The sequence below is a fragment of the Mangifera indica genome, chromosome 10, assembly GCF_011075055.1.
Source record: "Mangifera indica cultivar Alphonso chromosome 10, CATAS_Mindica_2.1, whole genome shotgun sequence".
In the NCBI taxonomy this organism is placed as follows: Eukaryota; Viridiplantae; Streptophyta; class Magnoliopsida; order Sapindales; family Anacardiaceae; genus Mangifera; species Mangifera indica.
Genome location: NC_058146.1, coordinates 16550208 through 16578149, shown reverse-complemented (window position 1 = coordinate 16578149; position 27942 = coordinate 16550208). Strand labels below are relative to the sequence as shown.

The following is a 27942-nucleotide window of genomic DNA, read 5'->3' as shown; positions in this document are numbered from 1 at the left end:
ATGCTAATATTGGATCCAGACCACTCATGATAAGTTGACTCAATCCATTAGGGTTAAAATGTTTAATTAACTCCAACAGAAAAAATTACCTTCCTACTATAGAAGTTAATAACAGTTGGGATTTCAAAGTTTGAATTCTCAATTGCCACTTAATATTAAAAACAAAAGTTACGTAACTTCTGGAGAAGGGAACTCTAGAACGCTCTTTACTTCTTCTTCTTCTCTGAAAATAACGAAAAACTAAGATCACAGAATACAGAAAGAACAACAATTTGTGTTGTGGATTAATAATCGCAACGGGTGGATCATCAAACATCATCATAGAATGTACACATTGAATCCGGGTATGAATTTTCTATGATCCTAGAACTCTTTATTTCCACTTCCAGGTAAGTACCTTTTTATATTCATCAAGCCACTTTCTGCATCACTATCTACATCCATATGAACCCGTCTATAGATTTCTTCAAGCTCATTTTGCCTCTTAAATACCAACTCTTTCATCTTGCTGGCTTTCAGATTATGTAATCGTTCTACCTCAACCTTTGCCTAGCAACAATACAGAACGCAGTGGTAAAAAATACTACAATGAGACAAATAAAAAACATTCCCTACATTCTACAGCTTCCAAACACAAATTAAAGACAATAATGATCACCTGCTCAATAACATGTAGAGCAAGGCATCCTTGTCTCACAACTTTATCTTCATCAATCGAGGAAGAAGCTAAACTAGTAACATGGTCAAATTTTCATTGCTCAATGACAGGTGTCTCCAAGAGGTTCCGCACTTTTATCAATGCACTAGCTAGACCTTGAAGCTATACCAAACAAAAATATCCAAAACAGGGAAAGACTTATAGTGTCATCTGATAATTTATAGTTGCAAAAGCAGAAATACACTATCTGGATAGAAAAGACAGTGAAAAAGCAAAGGAAATAAATAAATAAGCCCCTACGACCATTACAAATTATCAAAAAATTATGAGTCATTAATTGAATAAAAATTTATTCATATTTTCACCAACAAACCAAAATTACTGGTCGTTACAACATGGAAAACACCCACTTAAAAATTCCAAAGCAGAAAGTGATGTTAGCTTATGAAAAGAAAAGCCTAGAGATTGAACAATACAGATCATAGATGAAAAAATATGAAAAGCCACATGTGAATGGTTCTCATACTTGAAAGTGACAAGAAAAATTGTTCTATGTATAAACAAATTTATTGTTAAAGTAGCTGTAAGTTAAATATATTTGTAATAAGCTAATATTATGCTCATTAAAACCGCATATTAGTGCTAGAAATTTCAACCTCGTACAAGAGGTTAGATGTCTTCCATGAGCCCTTATGCCAATAGCAGATGCATTGATAGCTTTTTGATGGAAATCTAATCACAAAAGTCTACCAAGGCCGAAAGGGAAGTTTCCAGGAGGCAGCCCAATGGTTGTAAATGCTGGCCAGCTGAAGGCAAAAGTAATGACCAAGCGAGTAGGGGCAGTTTGGACAATTCACCAGAACAGCTGAAATTAGTTGAAGTTTCCCTTTCGTGCATGCTAAATGTTGGCAGAGAAGAATATGTTCAGTTTGTTATTTGATTTTGTAATGAATTACATAGTGTATTGGAGAGGGCTGGCTCTCGAAACCCAGTAGCCTTTATTTCTTCATCAGTTTTATTTTCTCTTTCAGTTAATATTACAAACAATTGGTATTACTGTTCCCATTTGATCTTGTGATTAATTGTGGGTTGATTGATGAAATATTGGTGATGATTATGTTTGCTGTGGCTTATACAAAGTTTCTTGTGGTTGTTGAGCATTGCTATGGCTGCTGTTGTGGCTGTCATTGAGAAGAAACTGGGATTGTTGAACCTGTTGAAGGAGCTGTGCCTGGAACCTGCTGGAAGAGCTACTGAGTGCTGCTGGAACCAATAGCAAGGAGGACTGTTAGCCATTCATTCAGGTTTGCCACACTTGCCATCACCAAAACTTTGACGTACAGTGATGTGTTCAAAACCTTCTGACAATGAGGATCATATGTGAATTTTCACTTAAATTCATTTAAATTTCCACACTATGCAGAGTTGTCCTTATAATTTAAACAAGCCAGATTCTTTCTTAGGCTCTTCTACTAAAATTCATAAAGTAGCAGCTCCCTTTCAATCTCTTCAGATTTAACACTCAGAAGACTTTCAAGGATTTTAATTCTTAAACTCAAAATTTACACCAACATAACCAGGAAAGAGTCGGAAATTCAAGGGAAAACAACAGCAAAATAATGCTTAATGTAAGAACTCGCAAGACAATAAAGCTCTATCTCAAGACAAAGAAATTATCACTTCAGAACCCAAAATATTAATCAAAAAGCCCAAAAATTTCACCCCAACCATGTTGTGAAACACAACAAATATATTATTTTTTCTTCTTTGGAAGTTAATGTTGAAGTATTTATCAAGTGAATGGATTGCCACGAATCTCCTATCAACTAATCCAATCAGAATGCCAAGCAAATAACTCATTGAATGTAAGAGAGACTTTTAGGAAAACGGAAGTGGGAATATTAAAAATTTGAAATTATTCTCCATTCAGATAGATTTGACCTATATAAAAAGTTACATGAACTGGAAACTGAGTCAATAACATAGGCAACCGACTAACAATAAATGACCAAACAATTCTATTTGTTTAGAACATCAGTTCTGTATACATTAAACCATGAGTTTAGTTTATTTTAGTGAACTTTTCCATAATTTCTCCTACAAATTAAGATGAATAGATTATTAAAACAATGAACCGCGTAAAAGATGGTTGCAGTTCACAACCCGTCATGTTTGAGACAAAGCTACCCCTATTCTCAACGCTTTCAGAAATGAATGCCAGACAAAGACACTTATAAGTGAAGTCTAACACATTTGAGCATATATGCATCTGTCATTGCTAGAGAGGAAGCAACATTAGTATTCAGAAATCAAAGACGTTGTAGATTATTTTACATTTTGGGCGCAAAATAGTGAATACCCAATCCAAACAAAACATTCATTTTTAATACCCTAAAAGTAAACCTACCAAAAAGCATAAAACAATTCATTCGAAAAAAAAAAAACACAAATCGGATAGAAAGAGAAAGAACTGCTATAAAGCACCAACACAGCTACTTACCGGCGAGTTAAATGACGATTGAGACAACGTTTCAACTACGAAACAGTTGAATGACATTAGAATGAAGATTGAGATGGTGATTGAAGCCACAAAGACAACCAACAGTGACGAAGATATGAGGTTTTCTGTCTGGCAAGGAAAAAATGGGGAAATTTTTTTTAGAAGAACAGTGAACGAGATATAGATGAGTGTCGCCTCTTCACTGCCCAGGGAGAGCGAGCGCTCTGCTGTTAACATAAGGGGGGTGTTTTGTGGATGAGGATTAGAACGAAGATTGAGACGGTGATTGTTATTTGATTTGTCATTTAAATAATTTATATTTGAATGTTATTTTTTTATGTCATATTCAGTAGGAGTAGATATAAATCGAATCAAATTGAGTAAAATTTAAATACTCTTTGACTTAAATTTAGTTTAAATAAAAAATAGTTTAATTAGAGTTTGATTTAAATTCTTCGAGACAATTTTGAGCCATAAAACTCATACAAATGGATCGAAAAAGCCCAAGTAACTTGTCAAATGAGGCATGTCCTAAACAGGGATGCCACAGGGAAAGAGGGAGGACACTAAAAGCAGTAAAAGCAAACATTGACTATGAGAGGTCGAATGATAAGACATGGTAGAGACCTCAACCAAGTGGATCTTAAAAAAGTATTTGTCCAATGTGTAAAAAAATAGCTTTAAAATGAGATGAGTAAAATAAAAAGACACAATTGTTATCAAAGGAAAATTTAGAATTTAGTTGACACTTTTTGAGATTAAATTACATTTAAATTTAAACTTTGATATTAAATTTAACTTAAAGTTTAACTTTTAAAATTAGATTTATTCGAGTTTAAATTCTAATATTGGATTAAATTGTATCTACAAAGTGTATAAAATTATGTGAAAATTCATTTGTAAACAATGCACAAGAAGTCATAGAGAAATACATAGAGTTTATTTGGTTATTCTTCCCTTCTTTATTCTACTTCTTAGTTGTTGGCCTTGTTTTCTTTTATTAATCAAATTCTACTCTACTCAAGTCCCTTCCTAGCCAACTCTAAACTCACTTCACATGGCCACCTCAATTTCCTCCACCCAATAAATACTGACTCTCCCTCTACATAACTAAACGTATAGTTAACTACTCCTTCACTTTACCTTGTTATCTCCTCTCTTGTTGTCAAAAAAAATTTTGATGGTTGGTCTGGAAAACACTTCTTATTCTTTTTCTTAAAGTCTAACACTTTATGTCTATTGTGGATGGCCTTGAGCCTCCGCCAACATAACTTTTGCCCCTCCCATCTAACATCAATCCATTGTCAACCTTTCTCATCTCTAATCCCGCCTACATAACTTGGGTCACACATGATCAAACTGCACGTGGTTGGTTACTTGCAACTTCTTCCAAATCCATTATAACCCAACTATCAAACCACACTATCTCTGTATCTGTTTAGTCTTACCTTGCTACGCCATATGTTGCTCAATCTATTGCCCAAGCTGCATCTCTTTGAATACAACTTCAAGCCAATCAAAAGGGCAATCAATCAGTTACAAAGTTTATACAACAAGCAATTTCAGTTACTGATAAATTTCAGGCAGTTGATGAACCAATTTCTAACATCGAGTATCAAACCCGCCTTTTTAGAGGTCTTGGTAGTGAGTTTTTTACTTTTACCACTGTCATATCTGTCCATACCCAAATCCAACCATCGATAGCATATTATAGGCATTAATGTTGGATGGCATGGTCTTTCTTAGTGACCAATCTCAACACATTTCTCTCTCATGTTTTTATTTGTTGGCCTCTCAGCTTTCTATAAGAACCACTCACAAAGCACTTGTTTTTTCTTTTTAACCTAACTCTAATACACAATCTTCAAAGTGTAAGAAACATTTCACTCAAACTTGGTGAAAAACAAAGACTGATTTTTATTTTTCTACAAAATAAATAGTGACACAAACTGCAAAAAGAATTTGACCACTTACTATCAAACTAACCCATTATCAATAACTAAAGAATCTCCAAAAAAACAAAGTAGGACCAACTAAGAATATGCTAACAACTACCTAGGAAACAACTTTGAATTATTCAACTCTTGTAATGGTTCGTAGGCTATTTTCTCCTTTGATATTTACCTTATATGGTATCAAAGCCTTTGACCTACATCTAAAAATGGATGTTGTTTATACGCAGATGAACTATCAAAGTACGCTGGAGAAAAATGCAACATTTGGACCTTTGTATCTGAACAATTGTCTCGAGTGGGAGTTTTCTAGTCTCAAGTCTACAAACGATAAAATCGAAATTGTCAAAAGATAACTATCGCTACTAGAGTGCACAAATCTTGTTCTCAATAGGTGCTTCTAAGTCCGACAGTTCCAATCAATATGTCACATCCCAATTCTTTTCAACACACGAATGGGGTCATCATACTTCTAATTGGACATTATATAATCGAAGTTCTTCTTCTTTGTTTTGTACATATAAATAACAACAAAACCTTGACTCTATACATAGCTATAAATAGCAACAGTCACTTCCATACAAGCAAGTTCCAAAAAAAATTTCCTTCTTGAAGTGTTCTCTGCATATACCATATAAATTTTAGGTTATCCTTTAGGATATAGAATTTTGTATAAGGATAGCAACATCTGTAGTTATCGAATAATTACCTTTTTCTATGTGAAACATTTTTTTTTTTTTAAAGATTGAACTTTTACAATTTCCTATTAAGTTAACTAAATTTTCAATTTTTTTCTATGGAAGGAACTCAGTTTTCACGATTCTTATTAAAGATATTAAAGTAATCATCTTGCTTCTAAAACAAAACAAAACAAATGATTATAATTGTGTTTATTAGTACTTTCGACAGAAAATATTGCAAGCTTGCTCCCTTCCATAAGAAAATCCAAAAATTTGGCTCCTTTAATAGAAAAATAAGGGAGTTAGGTTTATTTAATTGGAAAAAAAATAAAATTTGATCCCTTCAATATCTGCCGTTTTATAATGTAAATTAGCTTTACAAATTTGTTATATTTCGAGAGCTAATCCTTCTAGTCTTTAAAACTATATTTCAAAATTTATTATAATTTTAAAAGTTTTTTTACCAAAAACTTTTATTGATTGAATTGACAACTACTTCATCAATAAAGCGCTTGAACACATGTCATGTTGCATAGTTAGTGGACGAGGCCCTACTCCCCGGATGAGATTTGTGGAAAGGATCAGGACGCTAGTTAGAGATAGAGGGGCTGACCTCTCAAACTTCCCACCGCCGAATGCCAATAAAGCCATTGCTTGGAATTGGGGCCTGTCGAACTGCATCTTCAAGTGTTGAGGCTTCAGCACTTTGGAGGTGGCAGCCTTTTTACTAACTGGGTATTTTTTTGCAGGTGCTTCTCCTTTCCTTTTGCTGGTTCCAACTTGGGTGGTTTGGTGCGGGTTGCTCTGGTCTTTTTGAATGAATGTCCCTCTTCACCGCCTCATCTCTTCTACTACTGGACTTTTTATGGGTTCTTCATCCTGCGTTCTCTGTTTCCGGCCTGTTTCCTTCTCATGGTGTGTTTTCAGCCTTTTCTCTGCGACTCCCTGGTGGTCTCTGGCTTTCTGTGGTTCTCCTCTGCATCGGCCTAGCTTCTTCCAATGTGTTCTTAGGTCCTGCGGAGGCGCTGTTAAGCTACTGGTCTATTTTGGCTCGGGTGGGCTCTCTGCAGCTGCTTTAGTGCTGGAATCCTGTCATGTTCTTTTGCCTTTCTCCTTCTCTGGAGTCGCTGATCCCTGCATCCCTCTCCCCTGTTGGTTTTCTCCTGCATTGGGGTTCATTGGATATGTTGGCCTTTGTCTGCCTTACTACCGCCGAATTTGTGTTCTTAGCTGCCAGTTTTGCTGGCACCTTCCTATCCTTTCTCTCCCAGAGTCTTTCCTGTCTGTCCTGGAGCGTTCCAGCAGTGTTTTGCGTGGATGGTTCTTGGTTGTGGTTCCACCTGGTGGTTTGCTGTCCTGTGCCTAGTTCAGCTTCGCTGTCTGAGTTGGTGTCCTCCATACCCGTTGCTGTGCCATCCTGATGTTTCCTGCTCTGTTCTTGCTGGAGCTCCCATCCCTGGAAAATACAGTCTGCTTCTGCTAATCTCCTTATTTGTACTGCTGCCGCTCCTGTTGGTTCCTGAGTGCTGCTTCTGTTCTTGCTGGTGCCATCGTTTCTGCTCTCTGTTGTTGCTGTTTCTATCTTTTGGTGAGAGGTGCCTCCCTGGTTCTGTTTGTTTCGGCTGCTGCATCTGTCCTTCTACTTGTACCTTCTTCTATTTTTGCAAGCTGCTCTTTTTGGTTTCTGGTGGGCAGTTCTGGTGGATTTCTTGGCTGCCTGGTGTGTGAAGGAGCTGGTGTTTCTGTGGCTTCCTAGGCATAGACGATTGTTGTGTAAGTGAACTGTGTGGATCCAGTGGGCTCCCTGTAGTGTGGGTTGGAAGTGTTGTTTGATCGTGATTGTGTTGATCTTTATGTTGGTTCTCTAAATTGGTTTGATGGGCTCCTTGTAGTATGGGTTGGAACTGATTTTGCTATCCTCCATCTTGCGGATGAACTTAGGCTGTTCGCCCCTGGCTGGTTTTTGTTAAATGTATATATATATATATATATATATATATATATATATATATATATATATATATATATATATATATATATTTAAGTATCCAAATAATAATAATAATAGACACTATAATTCATCTCTAGTGAAAATAGGAAAATTTCAAAACCCCTATACTTTATCATTACTAAGATCCATCAAATTTAAAAATTCATTACAAGAACTTGTTTTTAATCAAAGTTGACCTTATAACATGCATATACTTGCCATCAAACTCATGGCAGAGGTAGAAGGTTGCCAAAGTCAGGCTGTCTCATTGAAAGGATGTTGGCTAGCCAGTTCTTCCATTTCTATCTACGAATCAAAAACAATTATCCATAGTTAAATAACATAACATAGACAGAAGAAAGGATTAAAGGTATGTGACTGATCATCTATATTACAACTTTATTCTTATTGAAAATAGAAGGAAGTTAGCCTAAATTCAAAACTCATCTGCCTTTTCTTGTTTCGATTTCTGCAAGTTGGGCTTTGATTTTGATGAGTCTTGTCACTACTTCTTTCATGGTGATCCTGTTCAGAGGTGATTCTCTTGTACACTCCATAGCCAAGCTTAAGATAGATGACACACATTCTTCCTTGCTTAAGAAATGTTCATCATCCCTTCTAAGCAAGTCTGTGTCCACGACTTGCATCACTGTGCTGCATAATGATTCACTAACCCACCTCCTTGAGCTCATTTCTTCTATAAACATTTCATTTGTTGGCTTCTTCTTGGTAAATGTTTCCATTAGCATGACACCATAGCTGTACACATCTCCTTGTCTAGATATCTTTCCTTCTCTCCCATATTCTGATTACAATAATCATGTATGTGCACTTTCATTGCTACACATAAACAGTAACAAATCGAAGTTTTAATAAAAAAAATTACAACAAATGGAGGTATCAAATTATCATCTATTTTTATTGGAGGATCTAAAGTTTGTATTTTTTTTAATTAATATAATTAAACTTTCAATTTTTTCTATTAAAAAACCAAATTTTCAATTTTTTTTATTAAATGACTAAACTTTTACTATTTCCTATTAAAAACCAAACTGATGACCTTGTTTCTAAAATAAAACAAAACAAAATAAATTTAATTGTGTTTGCTTAATACATTTAATAGAAAATATTGAAGTTTGGTTTTTTATATAGGAAAATTTAAAAGTTTGGATCTTTCAATATAAAAATTTGAAAGTTAATTCTTTCAAATAAAAAAAACAAAATTCGATCGTTTCAATAAAATAAATTGATAGTTTCATATCTCCATATGTTGTCATCTTAGAAAAAAAAATGAAACAATTACCTGGTGCCATATAACCAATGGTGGCAAGGGTCTTTGTTTGTGTCATGGAGTTTTCTTCACCTAAGAGCTTTGCATTGCCAAAATCACTCAAATGTGCAACCATATGTTCGTCTAGTAGGACATTGTTTGGCTTTACGTCACAATGAATGATTGGGATTGAATAGCCAAAGTGGAGATATTCCAAAGCTGAAGCAACATCGATCATTATATTCAATCTATGAGAAATGTCCAAAACATTCTTCTCATAGAACATCAATTTCTCCAAGCTCCCATTAGGCATGTATTCAAGTATCAAAGATTTAAAGTCATCATTTGAACAACTACTGATGATTTTGACAAGATTTCGATGACGAACACCTCTTATCACTTCACATTCAGTTTCAAAACTTGTAAGAGCTCCTTCAAAATCCAAAAGAAATACTTTTGCTACAACCTCCATTCCGTCATCTAATCTTCCTTTGTAAACTGAACTGTAACTTCCTTTCCCAAGCAAGTTGTTCTCATTGAATCCATTTGTTGCTCTCACAAGTTCCTGGTAAGAAATTTTTCTCCATGTTCCTCCAGGACAAAAATCGACATTGGTAGTTGGCCTTGTTCTCCTTTTCCAGATAAACAAAGACATAGGAACTAGGACAACTAATGAGATTGCAATGCATGTTGGCAAAAGAATCGACAGGAAAACCTTTTTAGCCCTTGATTTTCGATGAGTGCTTTTTTTGCATGGTGGAACTTGCAATTGAGAAGGTCCACACAATGCAAGATTCCCCATAAATGATTCAATAGAGAAATTTTTGAAGGACCCTACTCTAGGAATTTCGCCATTTGGTTGGTTGAAAGATAAATTTAGATATTTGAGGTACATGAGTCCCTCCAAAGACTTGGGAATCACTCCAGAAAGGTTATTTCTAGACAAATCCAAGAATTCCAAGCTTTTCAAGTTGCCAAATGTTTTAGGAATGGAGCCTTGTAATTTGTTGTACTCTAAAGAGAGAGATTGTAGATTTTCTAGGCTTCCAATAGCAATTGGAATATCTCCAGAAAAATGATTCCTTGAAAGATTTATAGCTATGGCAACCTTAAGATTTCCAATGTCTAATGAAAGAGATCCGTCCAAAAAATTTGATGATAAATCGAAGTACAAGAGATCCTTAAGGTTCCACATAGTTGATGGTATAGAAGTTAACTTGTTTGAATGTAAAAACAAATTTCTTAGTGCAATGAGATTGCCAATACATGCAGGTATGGCTCCATTGAACTTGTTTCCCCCCAAATTCAACTCATCCAATTCATTTAAATGACAAAAAAATTCAGGGATGAGTCCTTCAAATTTATTATTTTGAAGATACAAACCTTGGAGATTCTGCAATCCATCCATAGTAACTGGAATTGGTCCAATCAATTCATTATCTTGTAATTCTAGATCTATCAAGTTTTTCAAGTTTCCAATTTCTTTGGGAAGTTTGCCACTAATGTTGCAACCATGTATGTAAAAATATTCCAAAGAAAAAGAAAGATTCCCTATGGAACCTGAAAGCATGCTATTCAGTGGATTTCCGCTTAACATTAGAACTCTTAAACTCTTGCAATTTGTCAAATTGGAAAGAAAGCTCAAATCAGGAGTAGATGTGAAGTAATTATATTGTAAATAAAGTCTCTTAAGATTTTTTAAATTACCAATTGTGCTAGGAATGAAGCCTGAGAATGAGTTATTTGCGATATCTATAATGAAGAGCTTTGAAGCATTGGTGATGAAATCGGGAAATGGCCCACTGAAATTATTTCCCCACAAGTAAAGACCCTCAAGGTTTGGAAGCTCTGCAATTGATGGAAGAATTCCGGAGAGTTGATTCTCATACAATGAAAGTGTGTGCATTGTTGAAATGTTGAATATAGTGGCAGGGACAGGGCCAACTAGGTGGTTATATCCAAGATCCAACAGCTCAATATTATGAAGATTGCCAATTTCAGGTGGTATCTCACCTAAAAATATGATAGATCAATTAGTGAATTGGATTATTTTAGTATTATAATGTTATTTACTTTGAACACATAATCTATCATAGTTTTGCACTTTTAACAACTTGGTATTTGACAAGTTATCTAACTAATCTTCTTTTAGTATTTATAAAAACTATGAGGTATCTCGATATGCTCAACCTCTTACTTATATTTTGACAATATTAGATTTAACTAGGGGTATTAAAATTATTATAAAATGAAATTAATTCATAATAACAAGAAGTTTTGAAAGAGGTTTATTATTTACCTATTAATTTGTTCTGAGTCTAGATCTAGATACTTGATGAATGTTAAATTCCCAATTTCTTTTAGAATATGTGAGGGAATAGTTCCTGTTAAGTAACTATTTTGCAGTAATAATAGCTCCAGTTTTGCAGGATTGTCAAGCTCTTTTGGAATTTTCCTTAAAAAATCATTATAATTAAGCAATATATTATTGATTGGCAAGGAATATAAAAAGAATATCTGTAACAACAAAAAAAAAAATACCTTGGAGTCTGTTGACTTCAAGATAGATAACTCTAAGTTGAGTCAAGTTTCCAATTTCTTTCGGAATGGCTCCTGTGAAATTATTTAATGACAAGGATAAGTTATGCAAGCTTCTGCATTTTGATATGGTCGCTGGTATTTTAAAATTATTATAAAATGAAATTAATTCATAATAACAAAAGTTTTGAAAGAGGTTTATTATTTACCTATTAATTTGTTCGAGTATAGAATTAGATACTTGATTAATGTCAAGTTCTCAATTTCTCTTGGAATAGTTCCTGTTAAGTAACTATTTGGCACTAATAATACCACCAGTTTTGCAAGATTACCAAGCTCTTTTGGAATTTCTCCTACAAAATCATTATATACAAGCAATATATAAATTAGTAATATATTATTGAATGACAAGGAATATAAAAAGAATATCTGTAGCATACCTTGTAGTTTATTGCCTCCAAGATAGATCGCTCTAAGGTGAGTCAAGTTTCCAATTTCTTTCGGAATGGCTCCTGTGAAATTATTTACTGACAAGGATAAGTTTTGCAAGCTTCTGCATTTTGATAAGGTCGATGGTATTTTTCCTTCGAACATGTTCAAATGCAAATAAAGCAGTTGCAAATTGGGAAGATTATCAAAAATGCTTGCAGGGAGTTCACCGGACAGGCTATTATTATTTAAAAAAAGGTATTTCAGTCGACGTAACTGAGCGTATTCCTCAGGGAGAGAGCCATAAAAGTTGTTGTTTGTGATGTCTAGCCTTGCAAGGAAACATAAATTTCCCAGTTGAGGAGGAAGGGTGGCTGTGAGACCCAAGTGAGAAATATTCAAAGCTATTACTCGAAGGTGACGAGCACCACAAGTTATGCCTTTCCAATGACAAACAGAAGAACTTGCGGACCAATTACTGGCCAATAAATTGCTTGGATCATGGCTTATACGAGCTTTCAGGGCAAGAAGAGCTTGTTTGTCTGTGAAAATGTCGGTTACTTGTCCACGAACGAAGGGAAGTGTCAAAAAATGAACTAAGAAAGCTAACAAAATGCTGAGAAATAGATTTTTCTCCATGAAAGCACAACTTAGATTTGTCGAGTGTGGGCTTGTTGACATGTGTGAGTACATGAAAATGATACTTATAAGAACTTCCAGTACATATTAGTCATTTTCCACTAACAATTCCATGTCCCTTCCAAGACGTTTTGCCCCACTAACAATTTCCAATTCAAGTCTCTATATATCAGTCAATTTCCACAGACAATTCCAAGTCGTTTTGCAAAAGAAGACAATTGAAGGAAACGGTGACATCTCTGTTTCATCTAATTTTTCATAACTCCTCACATGGCTTTGTCGAAATATATTGACTCATTCTTACAATGCAAGGATCACGTTCTTTTGAGTATTATCTATTCCGTGATTTATTGAAATTGACATGCAAAAAAATTCATTTGTACGTATGAATGCTAGACATAGACTTCTCATAATGTCGGAAATAGCCTTCACTGTTTTAGCAGCTTTAAACTCATCTGAGTAAATAACATTTTCCCGATTGATGTTTGGTTTAACAATATTTTAATAATATTTTTTAATCTAAAATTAAGATCGGTTAAAAAAAATTACTACATAAAGATTAAAAAAATTAAGTAATTTTTTATATAATTTAAATATTTAAGAAATTATAATTTTACTTTTTAATATGATTATTTTATTAATTTAGAATTATACAATAATTTTAAAAAATAAAATAATAATTTTACTTTTTAATATGAGTATTTTATTAAATGAATTTAATTTTAAGTGAAAAAATGTTATTTATATTTTATTTTTAAAATAATATTATTTATACTAATTAAAGGTAAAAAAATGTAATTCATTTACTTTTTATTTCACTTTTATAGACCATTCTAGGTCCATTAATTTTTCAATTGCAGTAATAAATTGGTTCGATTGGCTTTTAGAAAACAGATTGCAGTAGTTTTCTCTTCCACGGAATCTGAGTATAGAGCATTAAGCCAAGTATATTTGCTTTTATTTTTTTTTTTTAGGTTGGTAAATATATTTGCTTTCACTTTAGAAAAGAACTTATATAATATATATATATATATATATATATATATATATATATATATATATATATATATATGATAAAAGTTAAACGAGAGAAAGAGAGAGAGCTTAGTTCGTCAGAAGTCAATATTAGCTAGTCTTTCCTTGCGCCCTTTCCGCCAATGTAGAATTTGTGTCTCTTCGCTAAATTGCTTTGTGGAATTTCAATTTAGATGCTCCATTTTTTCTAAAAAGTGGGGCAAATATTCTTACTAAACCACAGACCACTGACAGATTTGTAATGCTTAGAAATAAATTGAACAGTAGTATGTGTTCAGAAGAAAATAATGAGACTGATGGAGTTGTAACAGAAGAAATGCAGCATAAAACTCTACTGAAGAAATGGAAAAGTTGGATGATGAATAAGGCAAGCATCGGAAGAGGGAAAGAAAAGAGAGTGTCCTCCTATAATAATATTCATATTTGCTTTTATTATTATTATTTTTAAGGTTGGTAAATATATTTGCTTTCACTTTAGAAAAGAACTTATATAATATATATATATATATAATAAAAGTTAAACGACAGAAAGAGAGAGAGCTTAGTTCGTCAGAAGTCAATATTAGCAAGTCTTTCCTTGCGCCCTTTCCGCCAATGTAGATTTTGTGTCTCTCCGCTAAATTGCTTTGCGGAATTTCAATTTAGATGCTCCATTTTTTCTAAAAAGTGGGGCAAATTGACTTGCAAACGGGTGTGGAGATTGACTGATAAAGAGAAAGTGGTAAAAGAAATGAAGACAAATTCAGATTTTGGAAATAGTCATATTGTTAAGTCAAGATATTATCCAATTTTTTATTGACAATTCATCAGTTTTGTTTTCTGAGTTTATTTGTCAAATCTTAGTTTTCCACATATTTACATTGCTAACATCTCTTGACTTAGATTTGTTGGTGTTACTATCTCTTTATAAGTATCAATATTTGTGTAATTACTACTAAAAGTTGTCGAAGAAGACTTGTCGAAGGAGCCTTCATTAGACGAAAATCAATCATCTTCGTCTCTGACGAAAACAGTTGGAGAGGAGAGGGAGAGTGGTTGGGAGGGAAGGGGGGAGGGAGAGAGCCAACGGATAGTTGTTAGAGATCATATTTGGAAACTGAGGGAGAGACAAGGGGTGAAACTGAAATGTTTTAGAAAATTGGGGGGTAGTGAAGAAAAAGATTATAATTTTAAACCCTAGATGTGGAGAGGAAAATGTAGTTTTTAAACCTGAAAAATATGAGATTAGTGGGCAAAAATAAACATTTCATAACTTAAAGGTAATCTTAAAATATAAGTTTAAATAAAATTTCTAAATGACAATTTTATCTCTGACAGTAGCACCAAAATTTAACAGATTGGTGAGTGTTTGGATTTTCAAAAGTTAGCAAGTATAAGTTTTAGTTTGCACTAAACCTTAGATGGGAATAAGTCTGTTGGCCTTCTAAAGAGTAATTTCTTACTCATATTTATTTTGTAGGAGAAATTCCAGAAGAGCTTGGCAATCTTGCAAAACTTGAGAGTTCAATCTTTGATAATTTGATACTTTTAAATAGTGCTATCCTTTTTTATAAATGTTGTTTGGATTATTTGAGGTGTGTGACATTAAGTGTGGTGTCTTTGTAATATTGTTCCATTATTTTATTTTATTTTATTTCTTTTATATATGGCCAAAGTTAAGGAAAACAAGCAATAAATTATGTCTAAAATTTAAAAATAAATTATGAAATTATATATGCAATGAATTAAATGTTTATCTAAGTTCATTTTGTCATTTAGAGAATTGTGTATGGGTAAATATGTTATTAGATTTACAAATAGTCTCAATTCAATAAAATTATGTGTACACACTTTTGATACACAAATATCTATATACATGAATGTGTCATAATATGATTGATAATTTTAAATTAATGACAAAGTAACACCTAATCATATAATGATATATTCATACGTGTACATATTTATATATCAAAATTGTACACACATAACATTGCTCATCTCAATTTCAAAAGCTAATCTTACTAATTTTGATTTGGTGTGGGCTTGGTGATGTGTAATGTAACACAAATAATGATACTTCAAAAGAAAAGTAGCACCTACAAATCCCATCACAAGAAATGTTAGGTATGTATGAACATGAATTATTAATATATAATTAAATAAATAAAATGTGCGTCTTTAAACTATCACCAATTTTTAAATTGGAAAACTCAAAACACAAAACTATAATGAGTTATCTATTAAAAATGGTTTGTCATCCTCCCTTTCACCACTTTCTCTTTATTAGTCAATCTATAATCCCATTTCCTAGTCCCTTTGCCCCACTTTTTATAAAAAATGGAGCATCTAAATTGAAATTCCACAAGGTGATTTAGCGAAGAGACAAAATTGGCCGAAGGAAAGACTTGCCAATATTGACTTCTCACCAACTAAGCTCTCTTTTTCTCGTTAAACTTTTATACTTACACCATGCTTCACTCCATTCATATTATATATATATATATATATGAAAACAAATATAATTATTATTGATAAGATTATTGTGATTATTATGATTATGGGACAACGACACTCTTTTCTTTCCCTCTTCCAATGCCTGCATTATTCATCATCCAACTTTTCCGTTTCTTCAGTAGAGTTTTATGCTGCATTTCTTCTGTTACAACTCCATCAGTCTCATTATTTTCTTCTGAACACATACTACTGTTATGTCTACTAATGTTCAATTTATTTCTAAGCAATACAAATCTGTCAGTGGTCTGTGCTTTAGTGAGAATTATGAGTTCTGATAATCCAGCTACATGTTCTCTGACATAATCAACGTCCAACTCTAATCAAATAAAAAGTTGGTTTGAAAGTTACTCCATTATCCAAAGTACCTTTAATGTATCTCAAAACTCTCTTACAAGTTTGCCACTGCCGTTGTGAGAGTGCCTTAAAAAATTAGCTAAATTTGTTTACGATATAAGACAGATTAGACCTGATTAATGTGAGATATTTCAGTGCCCCTATATAACATTGGATTTTTAAACACCTATGAACAATTCCGTTCCTGCAACTAGGAGTAGGACAATTTTTGCACCCACTCAATTGTGCTTTTGCAAGTAAACCAGAAGCATATTTTGATTGGCATAAAATTAATAAACAAATCACTAGTTTTGTGAGCCTCCAAACCCAATAATAACTCAACTTTCCTAAGTTCTTTAGAGCAAACAACAAATTCATATATGATATTATCTTGTAAATATGTCCCCTATACTCATTTTTATGTCTTAGTACACACAATCATAATCTAAATGTTTGGGTTTCTAAAATCTAGACTTTGATACTAGTTGTAACACCCCACCCAAAAGTCTTATCTTTTGGGGTAAAATGCTACTACACGTAATCATACATATTTCATAATCTCAATGTACATCTATAACATCCCACCCTAAATATCCTATTATTCAGGGTTATAGTGCTATTACAATCTATTATGCATGGATGACTGTTTCAATTTAAACCATTTAATCTAAAATTAAACATGCATACATCTACACCATATCTAAATAATTCCTCACAAGTTTTTATTAATGAAAATAAAAATTGTCTCAAAATAATCCTAAACATCATTAACTAAAATCTCAATCACACAGTACTAGAAATAAAATCAAAGTCTGTTAATTATAAATTATAATCTCAAATCATGGTTATCTAACACCAATGAGCCAATCACTTATCCATTGCCTCACCGTCGTCTCCTCTAATCCTACCACCTACAAAACACAAAGGAAGGGAATGAGTACAAAATACTCAATAAGCAAGAATATTTTATCTTACATCTCTTCATCAAATATACTTCGTTTTCCTTTACCAACCTAGTTTATTTTTATCCTAATCTAAGGTTGTTGATATCTCAACCGAATATAAGGGAATCGACATACCCACTCTAGTAACGATCTTGGCAAGTATTTTTCAATGTAAGGATACTAATCGACAGACTTCACCATAACTACAAGTTGCCTAGGTCATGGGTACTCCCTTAATCAACCTATAATCTAATCATCCATGTCTCATAAGTATCGTCTCATCTCATATCTCATTGGCTTGAGTTTGATCGTAGTCTAATAGTGTTGTAGGGACTAGATTGCATAGTATGAAACTCACATGGCCAAGGTGTCAAATCCCTGTACCAACTCAATTTGATTAGTAAGTCAATTACGGTTCCAATAGTTAAAGGTAGGGCTGGATACGAGCCGAGCCGAGCCTGAATAGGGCCAACTCATTTTTAGTGAGCCTAAGCTCGCTAAACACATGTTTGTATTCAACTCGTTTCATAATTTTAGTGTTCGAGCTCAGCTCGCGTTTAGCTCGGGTTCGTGTGTTCGTATTTGAATTCGTTTTGGGCTTGCATTTTAGGCTCAACAACTCAGTTTCAGGCTCGTATTTCAAGAAACAAATGGTGTCATTTGTTCCAAGTTAAATTTTTTTCATTTGAGTAAGCGACTCGCGAGCTGAGCTTGACTCACTTAACGGATGTTTGAATTCGAGCTCGTATTCATTTTTTGCTTAAAATTTAGGCTTGCATTCGTACTCGGGCTAGTTCAAGGCAAGCTCAACTCAAGCTCGTTCGAGCAAAGCTTGTTTTGAGCCCCAACAAGCTCGCTTCGAATCCAGCCCTAGTTAAATGAGCTTTCCCTATCATGTACTTATGGCTCATGATACGGAGGTAGGTATTGAGGCGAACATAAGAGATTTGTTCAAATAAATAGGCACCAGTTTATAACAACTGCAATGGAGTAATAGTTACTCTCGATGATCAGTAGTGTTAGCAAGTTTAAGGACAAAATAGGAATTTAATAAAGTTATCACGTTCCTATTTATTAAGTGTTTACCATTTACCTTATCCTATTTTGTCTATTTTGTAGGTGATAGAGCTGAATGATAGCAGCAGTGCAGGGTTATGAAGGGCGTGGACAAAGGAAGGTATATATGCCATTTATATTTCTTATTTGTAATAATGTTTTGATAATTGTTGTTCAAAAACAGTTTTTAGTTTCCTTTATTTCATTTCATTACCTTGAATCATGAGGATTTTATTTTCTTTTTTGTTTTTGTTATAGACATCCTTTGTATATCTTCTGTTTTACTTTATAAAAGGTAAAATTATTATTTTATTATTAAACTATAAAACCTTAAAATTTATATTTTTTTTCATTAAATTTAAAAAATTAATAAATTTCTTTTTAAGCTTAAATTTTAAAAATTCATTTTTCTTTTTAAAGTTTTTTTTCTTTTGTTGAGGATTGGAATCTATTTCTGCCATTAGCTAACTTTTCCATCATAACAATTTTATTAAACAAAAATATTTCAATTAGAGAAAAATGATTCATCTTCATCCAACTGATGGATTTGTATGAAGATTGGCGCATATATAATGACAAAAAATCTTGTAAGCATATGAGAAATTTCCATAGGTATAATGTACAATAAGTGTAGCCAACCTAATCACTGTTAGTGAAGGCTACAAGATAGATCTTTGCACTGTTCTCATACCTAATACCATAATTGATTGCATTGTTCCCTGGACATATCTTAAACTTCTTTGTGAAAACAAGGTATGAGACTTAGATCTCACATTGGAAAGTATGAATTTCTAGTATGGGGTTTATATAGTTTTAGGCTTTTCAATCTTAATAGCTAGCTTTTGAAGTGTGATTCTCATAAGATTCATATCATTTGGTATCAGAGTTGGCACCACCTTTCTCTATTGCAATTGTACACTATGTTTTCTAGTTGTAATAGTGTGACGTGGATGGTGACGTCGACATTGCAGTATTCACCCAAGGCTAGTAAGGAGGTATGAGACTTGAATCCCACATTAGAAAGTATAGACTTCTAGTGTGGGTTTATATGGCCTTGGACTCTCAAATTTCAATAGCTAGTTTTTTAGGTGTAGTTCTCCCATATTAGATATCAATAGAGGGTTGTTGCCACAAAAAATTGTTGTTGGTTGAACCTGCCCATCCTTCAAATCCTACAATATTCTTCTAATCCAAACTACATGACAAGTTATGGTTGTAGCAATTATATATTCTGCCTCTATGCTAGATAAGGATGTGACTTGTTGCTTCTCTAACATTGATGAAATAGCTTAAGCTCCAAAAAAAATATATAGTTAGTTGTACTTTTCTTGTCATCTATATAGCCAGCCTAATCACTGTTAGTGAAGGCTACAAGATAGTTGTTTGCACTATTCTCATACCTGATACCATAATTGATTCTGTTGTTCCCTGGGCATATCTCAAAATTCTTTTGGCTGGTTTAAGATCGTGTTTGCTTGGACTATGCATGTAAGTAGAGATGACACTTGCAACAAACATGAGATCTAGTCGCATGTTTGTCAAAAACATTAGTCCTCCTACCAGGTTCTGAAATATGTTTCATTTGCCTTTTCTACTCCATCTTCTAAGAATAACTTATTATTTGCATTGAGAGGGGTCTTGGCAGCCTTGCAATTGAACATACCAAATCTTGTTAAGAGATCTGTAACATATTTCCTTTGACATGGAAATATCTCACCTGCATCTTAGACATCTTTTAATCCAAGAAAATAATGCAATGGTCCCATATTTGATGCATCACAAGATATCATTTAACTTATATTTAATTTTCTGGGATACTAAAACATTAAAATGATTCTACATGTCAATATAAATTCGGTATTAGTAGTTTAAAGATCAAATCTATGAACTAATAGCCCAATCATATTGCACTGGCACATGAAATAAATAGTTTATTATTGCTAATTACCTTTTTATATTCATCAAGCCACTTTTCTTCCTCATATGCATGCTTCCACTTCTCTACCTTGTCCAAAATTCCTTCCAGCTTAAAGCTTCCTCTTTGGCTATTGCTACCTGATCATCCATACTTGAAAGAAGATTGGACAAATCAACATTACCTGTGGAGACAAGTTTTAGCATAATAATCATGAAGCAATTCCAGGCTAGTTTTGAATGAATAGTTTGCTAATATCCATTTTCAAATATACAAAATTAGAATCTACTTCAAAATTTAAAGGAAAACAAATAATTTAAAATCGTTTAGAATATATTAAAGTTGTTTATCCAACCTTTTGTAGAAAGAAGGAATCTATAAAAGAAAACATTTTTTGTAAAATATATCCCTATATACGAACAAGAAGTGAAAACCATATTATTGAAACTGGAAATAAAAATTATAAATTGAACCCAAATATATAATTATTACTATAATTACAACTGTTCCCATTAAACAGGAATTTCTACAATCTAAAGGGCTACATGACTCTAAACTTTCATTCTAGCTTCAACCAGGGGTGCTTTAGGACTACTAATCATGACTTTGCTGCACTAAATGTCAACATCTCATTGTCAGGGTGGAGGTTGAAAGAAAAGAGTAATTGATGAAAGTAAGCGCTATTGCCATGAATCAAGAAAATTAATTGATAAAAGTAAGCCAACTACTGCAAAATTGAACAGGACTTATGACAACAGGAAGACAGCCAACCTCTAGTTAAAAAATTTGGTGTCATGATCAACGAAATCTAGCCATTAATTATTAGCAGTGTAGCAAACTAGACATTCCGTGGATATTGACTAGTTAAAAAATCAAAGGCTTGCAAAATTGAGAATGATTACCTTGATGTTCGCCAAAAGATTGCACATCCATCAATGGCATTTCCAGTTCGCATCTATAGAAAACTAAAACAAAGTTACACTATGACTCTCGACAAAAAAATATTTTCCCTAGTCTTTAAAACATCTAACTGTTATGATTAATGTCTAAGCTAGTTGAAAATGAGAGTATCAAATTCCCCTTTTCTTATATCCAACTTTGCAATTATTGAAATAGAGTCAACAGACATCCGTCATTATTAAAAAGGATAACAGATTTACACACATTTGATCCAAACTTCTGGGTTAGAAAACATAAGAAAATAAGGCAAAGATTGCATTTTAAAACTCGCCTTCCAAATGCCACTGTATCCTCTAATCCTCAACTCTGACTCTAAATCTTGAAATTTGTCAACCTCCTGAAAAAAAAGGAATTACAAGCAGTAGGCCCGCACTGCTTGATTCTGATTTTGATTAAACGTTGGTTGAGGATAACGGGACGGTTGATTTTGATTAGACGGCAGTGGTTGCTGAACTGGCTGGTTAGAGAAGCTTCCTCGACGGACAGAACGTAAGTGCGAGTCTCCGGTAATGAACTGGCCTCTCCGGCTGTCGTTCGGTCCATTTGAGAAGCTTCTAGTTCCACCACCTCCCTTATTCTACAAAAATAAAAACTTGAATCACAATCGAGACGCTTTTAGTAAGAATGAAAGGCATGTAAACAGAGAGAAAAGACAATGACGAAGAAGAGTACAGCAGAGCAACACGACATGGTGGCTGATTAAAAAATTAAATATTTATATTTTATTTATTTTTCAGTTACGGATATTCTATATTACAAATTTTATTAATCTAATAATTTTTAATATAATCAAAATACTTAGGAACCAGTATCATCTTAATAATATAACAGGTATTCCTAAAATTATAAAATTATATATATATTCTATCACATCATTACTTTTTAAACAATAAAATAATTTATTATAGAATACATATTATATTATATTTGTTTATTTGTTTTATAATATAATATAATAATTTATATTATATTATAGAATACATATTTGTTTTATATTATAGATTTTCGGCTGATTTTTTCATTGTTAACATTCTAGGGTATTTTAACGTATAGAATTCGAATGTTATTTCCGTTTTTTTTAATTTCACCGTTTTATGATATATCAGCTCATATTTTTCAAATTTTGGAACGATTTTTCTATTATTGACATTTTAAGGTATTTCAACATTTAGAATTTCAATTTCAATTTCGTTTTTTCAAATTTCACCGTTTTAGGATATATCGACTCATGTTTGATAGTAACATCACTCAAATCACATATAAAATAAAATCAAATACATATCCATATATAATGACAGATAAAGTACATCGTACACATACGCACATACAATAAATATATACATAAGAACATATAAAAAATGATAAATAAACAACGAGTTAACTAAATATACACCCGTGAGCTACTCGATATAGTGAAAATACAACTGCGACGCTAAACGTCGACGCATGGAGGTAGACGACTCCCGGGGAAAATCGACACTCAGTGACAATGCCAAACATTCAAAAAAAGGTAACATAAATACGCCACAGTCACTGGAGCCCTCCCCCTGCTAAGGGACACCCGTCGCTCGATGTAACGCGAGAGGATCATGTCATGGAGTCTGCCAAGAAGCTGTCCAGAAGCTCGTCGCCTCTAATAATGCGAGTATGAATGCCATATATGGTCACATCCGCTGCTCTAGACACCCCATATTCCCCTAATATGATACCTCTGAATCGTACACCGTAATCGACCACTCACGAAAATCTATAACCTCGGCCACCCAATGTGCACAGTCGAAGTTTATAGGGATATAAACCTATAAACAGTGACAAATCAAAATTGATTATAAACTAATTCAACGTAAAATGTAATGAAAATACATATATACTATTCCTTATCGACCATCCCCCACAAACCGCCAAAAACTGTCCTTCGACTTTGACCCGATGGAGTAAACATCATGCGCGTCGGAAGCCGCAGCTCTAGTGTACCACGTGAGGAAAGATTCCTCACGCTCTGAGGCAGAGGATGGAATGGTCCTGAGTTGCCATTTCGCCCTCCTTCTGAGTGGATTTGTATACGAGGTGCAAACTAGCAGACCCTTCTGGATGATCTGATCGTGTGTTGTATGAATTAGCTGCAAGTTCCAAAAACTAATAATTCATTATTTCATCCTACGTAACAATTCGCAACTCACCTTCAACACGTTTTCTTTTGCGAAAAATATCTTGCAATAATTTTAAAAATTCGTAAGACATTCATAAAAAACAAATATGTAAACAAATGTCTTCATGAAAAAAGCATAAAAAGATGAAAAATAGAAAACAATCAAAAAGGAAATGACAAAATTTTAAAAATAAGATTTTAGTATCTTAAAACGGTGAAAATAAAAAAACAAAATTCAAATTCAAATTCTATATGTTGAAATACCCTAGAATGTCAACAAACGAAAAATCGTTCAAAAATCTGAAAAATACGAGTCAATATATCCTAAAACGGTGAAATTCGAAAAAATAAAAATGAAGTTTGAATTCTATATGTTGATATACCATAGAATGTTAACAATCAAAAAATCAATCGAAAATCTTAAAATATTAATCGATATATCCTGAAAGGATGAAAATCGAAAAAACAGAACTAAAATTCGAATTCTATACTTTGAAATACTTTAAAATGCTGATAATCAAAAAATCGTTCAAAAATCTTCAAAATACGAGTCGATATATCTTAAAACTGTGAAATTCGAAAACAGAATTGAAATTCGAACTCTAAACATTGAAATACCCTAAAAGGTCAATAATTAAAAAATCATTTGAAAATCTGAAAATACGAGTCGATGTATTCTGAAAGAGCGTAAATCAAAAAAAGGGAACTAAAATTTGAATTCTAAACGTTAAAATACCCTAGAATGTCAATAATCAAAAAATTGTTCGAAAATCTGGCAAGTACGAGTCGATGTATCCTAAAACGGTGAAATTAGAAAAAATGAAAATGAAATTTGAATTCTACACATTGAAATACCATAGAATTTTAACAATCAAAAAATCAGTCGAAAATATGAAAATATGAATCGATATATCCTGAAAGAACAAAAATCGAAAAAATGTAACTGAAATTCAAATTCTATACTTTGAAATACCTTAAAATGTCGATAATCGAAAAATCGTTCGGAAATCTTCAAAATACCAGTCGATATATCCTAAAATGGTGAAATTCGAAAAAATGGAACTAAAATTCGAATTCTAAACGTTGAAATACCCTAGAATGGCAACAATCAAAAAATCGTTCCAAAATCTGAAAAATATGAGTCGATATATCTTAAAACGGTGAAATTTGAATGTTATACGTTGAAATACCCTATAATGTTAACAATGGAAAAATCAGCCGAAAATATGAAAATACGAATCAATATATCCTGAAAGGGCAAAAATCGAAAAAATGAAACTAAAATTCGAATTTCATACTTTAAAATACCATAAAATGTCAGTAATCAAAAAATCATTCAGAAATTTTCAAAATACGAGTCGATATATCCTAAAACAGTGAAATTCAAAAAAACGAAACTAAAATTCGAATTCTAAACGTTGAAATACGCTAGAATATCAACAATTGAAAAATCGTTCAGAAATCTAGAAAATATGAATCGATATATCATAAAACGGTGAAATTTGAAAAAACGAAAATGAAATTCAAATTCTATACGTTGAAATGTCATAGAATGTGAATAATCGAAAAATCGTTAGAAAATCGGAAAAAAAAAACTCAATTTATCCTAAAACGACGAAAATTGAAAAAACGGAATTGAAATTCGAACTCTATCAGTTGAAATACGTAAGAATGTCATTAATCTAAAAATCGTTCGGAAATCTAAAAAATACGAATCGATATATCCTATAAACAAAAAAATCGAAATATTGAGCTGAAATTACGTCATTACATCGTAAAATATGCCAAAAAGCACAAAAATTGAAAAAACAAATCTTAAATTCGAAAACTACATATTTAAAAACCCTAAAATAGAAAAAACGGATATAAAATTTAAAAATTACACATCGAGAAACCTTACATATGAAAAATATCAATTTACCCCCTAAAAAAATTTCTACTGCAAACAGCTCCAATATTTATCCCTTACCCCCTCAGTAATTTTCTAATCTTTAGCGCCCCTACAGTTTCAAAAAAGTAACTTTTCCCCCCGCCTCAATATTTATTTTTCATGAATAGTCTTTTTTGAATCGAATTTAGTGAGTGAGGGGGTTTATATATATGTGGTAAAGGGTAATTTTGGTATTTTAAAAAAGGTTTAGGGCATTTTTGCTTAAAATAGTGAATTTGGACATTTTTGCTTAAAAATAGTGAAATTGGGCATTTTTGCTTAATAGAGGGGTACTTTGGCCATATATTAAAATTTCCCTTATTTGTAACTGATATAAATCTAAGGAAAGTATTATATATCTAGTGGATTTTCCACCACATGCACTAAAATTGGAAAACTATCATGTGAATTTGTTTAATAGATAATGGGCTCATCAATTGTAATATCATGCTGGAGGAAGAAAAATGTGGCTAATGTAGCTAATAAACTTTGGCAACATTTAATGGTCTTCATTTTATTAAGACAAAAAGATATCTTGGTCAAGCAATTGTTTTTGATTGGTTGTGAGGTTGTATAAATCTAATATAAATAGCTCCTTCGCCCTTTGCTTAATGCAATTTTTAATCTAAGATACTTTTATATCCTCTTTTCCTTCAATACCCAGCTCCTAACTTCCGTTTCTTCCCACGCATCATAACAATTTCTATTACACATATTTTATCTTTCATTTGGCAACCATAAAGTGATATAAATATATTCATAACAGAAAATACGTTAACTATTACAGATATTTGGGCCCTTTTTAATACAAAAGTTGTACAATTACAGTTTGTTTCTTCTTGTTTCGTCAAAGTGTCGTTCAGTCCTTATTTTATCAAAGTACAGTACAGCTATGTATATTGTAGATTCTCAATTTTTCCCACATATACTAACAAATTGTCAGATACCAATACAGGGAGATGCTGAGATATTTGTGTGAGATAAAGCAATAGAAGTCACTGAAAAATTAGGTGTTTTTTTTTTTTTTTAAGTTTAACTAGTAATTTAGTAAAAATTATGAAAAATTAAAAATATATTATAATTAACGTTATAAGAGTGTTTGGTAACATATATATATATATATATATATATATATATATATATATATATATATATATATATATATATATATATGTATGTATGTATGTATTAAAAGTCCTTACAATTAACAAAAAATAATTTTCTTCGTATATTTTAACTCATTCTTTGTCATGTTATTTATAATTGCACAGCTTGTAGACGTCAGTAGATTGTGTTGGGTTGATTTTAGTATGATTCACCGTGTCTACCGGTCATATTGGGCTCATGACCCACACAGTTGTAGATCTTCATATTGACCTAATCTACAAAAACATATAGATCCACGACACGGTCTTACAAATATATAGTTGTGTTGTGCCATGTTGGGTCCTTAATAGGTGGACCTAGTGATTACATATACAAAATAATTATTAAATTTTACTAATTTAAATGTCCCTTCTAATTAATACAACCGAGGATCGTATATTACAAATTGATTTTCTAAATCATATTTTGTTTATATTTTCAAATAATAGAAAATCATTTTATATTATTAATTATAGTATCTAATTAAAGAAAACTATTTATTTTATTTGTGACTCTGTGATGAACTTACTTTTTCTAACTACGTCTTTTTTTCTTAACTTACCTAATGCTTGAGTTGGGATAAATGTTTCTCATGCACTCTGATAATAAGTAAAACCAAATAGCTCGTATGCATAGTCATTTGATAGTGTCCCTTTTTGTATTTTCATTGTTCCTATTATTGCTACTATCCCCTTAATATCTATTAATAACATAGTTTTTATTTTGTTTTTTTAATTTTTTAATTATTTTTTTCCTTTAGAGTATTTTAATAATGAAAAAAACTTAATATGGTTTAAACAAAAAAAAAATTCAAACAATTCAGATGATTTCACTTTTAAAAACTTCATTAACAAAAAATGAGTAATATAAATACAGTAAAAGATAACTTATACTTCTTATATCCGGCACTTTGTGATTTAAAAAAAAAAAAGAAAGAAGCACAATTTGCATTAGGTAAATTTTGAAGTAATAATGGATCAACTAGAAAGTAAAGTGCTTGCAAGAAGAGAAATACTACATGTACAAGTAAACAATTTGTCATTGGATAAATTTTTAAGTAAGAAGAAAAATAAATAATTATATTACAAAATCACAAATTCTTTGTATATAAATAATTATATTAATTTATACAAATAAACAGATTTATTTGTATATATAATTTTATTTTTGCAATAAATTAGATAACTTAGCGCTCAATTTCTTCTCCAAACCCTCGCTCAATTATGATGTTACACTTTCTCAACTATATAATATAGACCAAAAGACTCTCTCCTACTGAAGTTTGATGACACAATAAATTCATACCCTCTAAATTAAAAAAA

The 27942-nt window shown here is 32.3% G+C and overlaps 2 protein-coding genes and 1 long non-coding RNA gene across 4 annotated transcripts; all 3 read right to left on the bottom strand.

The window, feature by feature from the left end:
- Window positions 1-24: 24 nt before the first annotated feature.
- Window positions 25-3412, bottom strand: LOC123228173. 2 transcript variants are annotated; one of them, XR_006504634.1, is made up of 3 exons: window positions 3159-3412; window positions 659-820; window positions 25-549 (listed from the first exon to the last, which is right to left on the bottom strand). It is a non-coding gene; the product is annotated as an uncharacterized LOC123228173 (long non-coding RNA). The 2 variants fall into 2 exon arrangements; XR_006504635.1 differs by having other exon boundaries at window positions 659-813.
- A 4480-nt stretch (window positions 3413-7892) lies between these two features.
- On the bottom strand, window positions 7893-9853 carry LOC123228166 (probable LRR receptor-like serine/threonine-protein kinase At3g47570). The gene is made up of 3 exons (XM_044653455.1): window positions 9084-9853; window positions 8232-8585; window positions 7893-8086 (listed from the first exon to the last, which is right to left on the bottom strand). Exons 1-3 carry the CDS (start codon window positions 9850-9852, stop codon window positions 8064-8066), a joined length of 1146 nt encoding a protein of 381 aa, XP_044509390.1. The 5' UTR covers window position 9853; the 3' UTR covers window positions 7893-8063.
- Window positions 9854-10621: 768 nt separating this feature from the next.
- LOC123226809 (probable leucine-rich repeat receptor-like protein kinase At1g35710) lies at window positions 10622-12753 on the bottom strand. The gene is made up of 5 exons (XM_044651325.1): window positions 12029-12753; window positions 11798-11941; window positions 11592-11663; window positions 10758-11063; window positions 10622-10662 (listed from the first exon to the last, which is right to left on the bottom strand). The coding sequence occupies exons 1-5, from the start codon at window positions 12708-12710 to the stop codon at window positions 10622-10624; spliced, it is 1245 nt and encodes a 414-aa protein (XP_044507260.1). The 5' UTR covers window positions 12711-12753.
- Between the last annotated feature and the right edge of the window lie 15189 nt (window positions 12754-27942).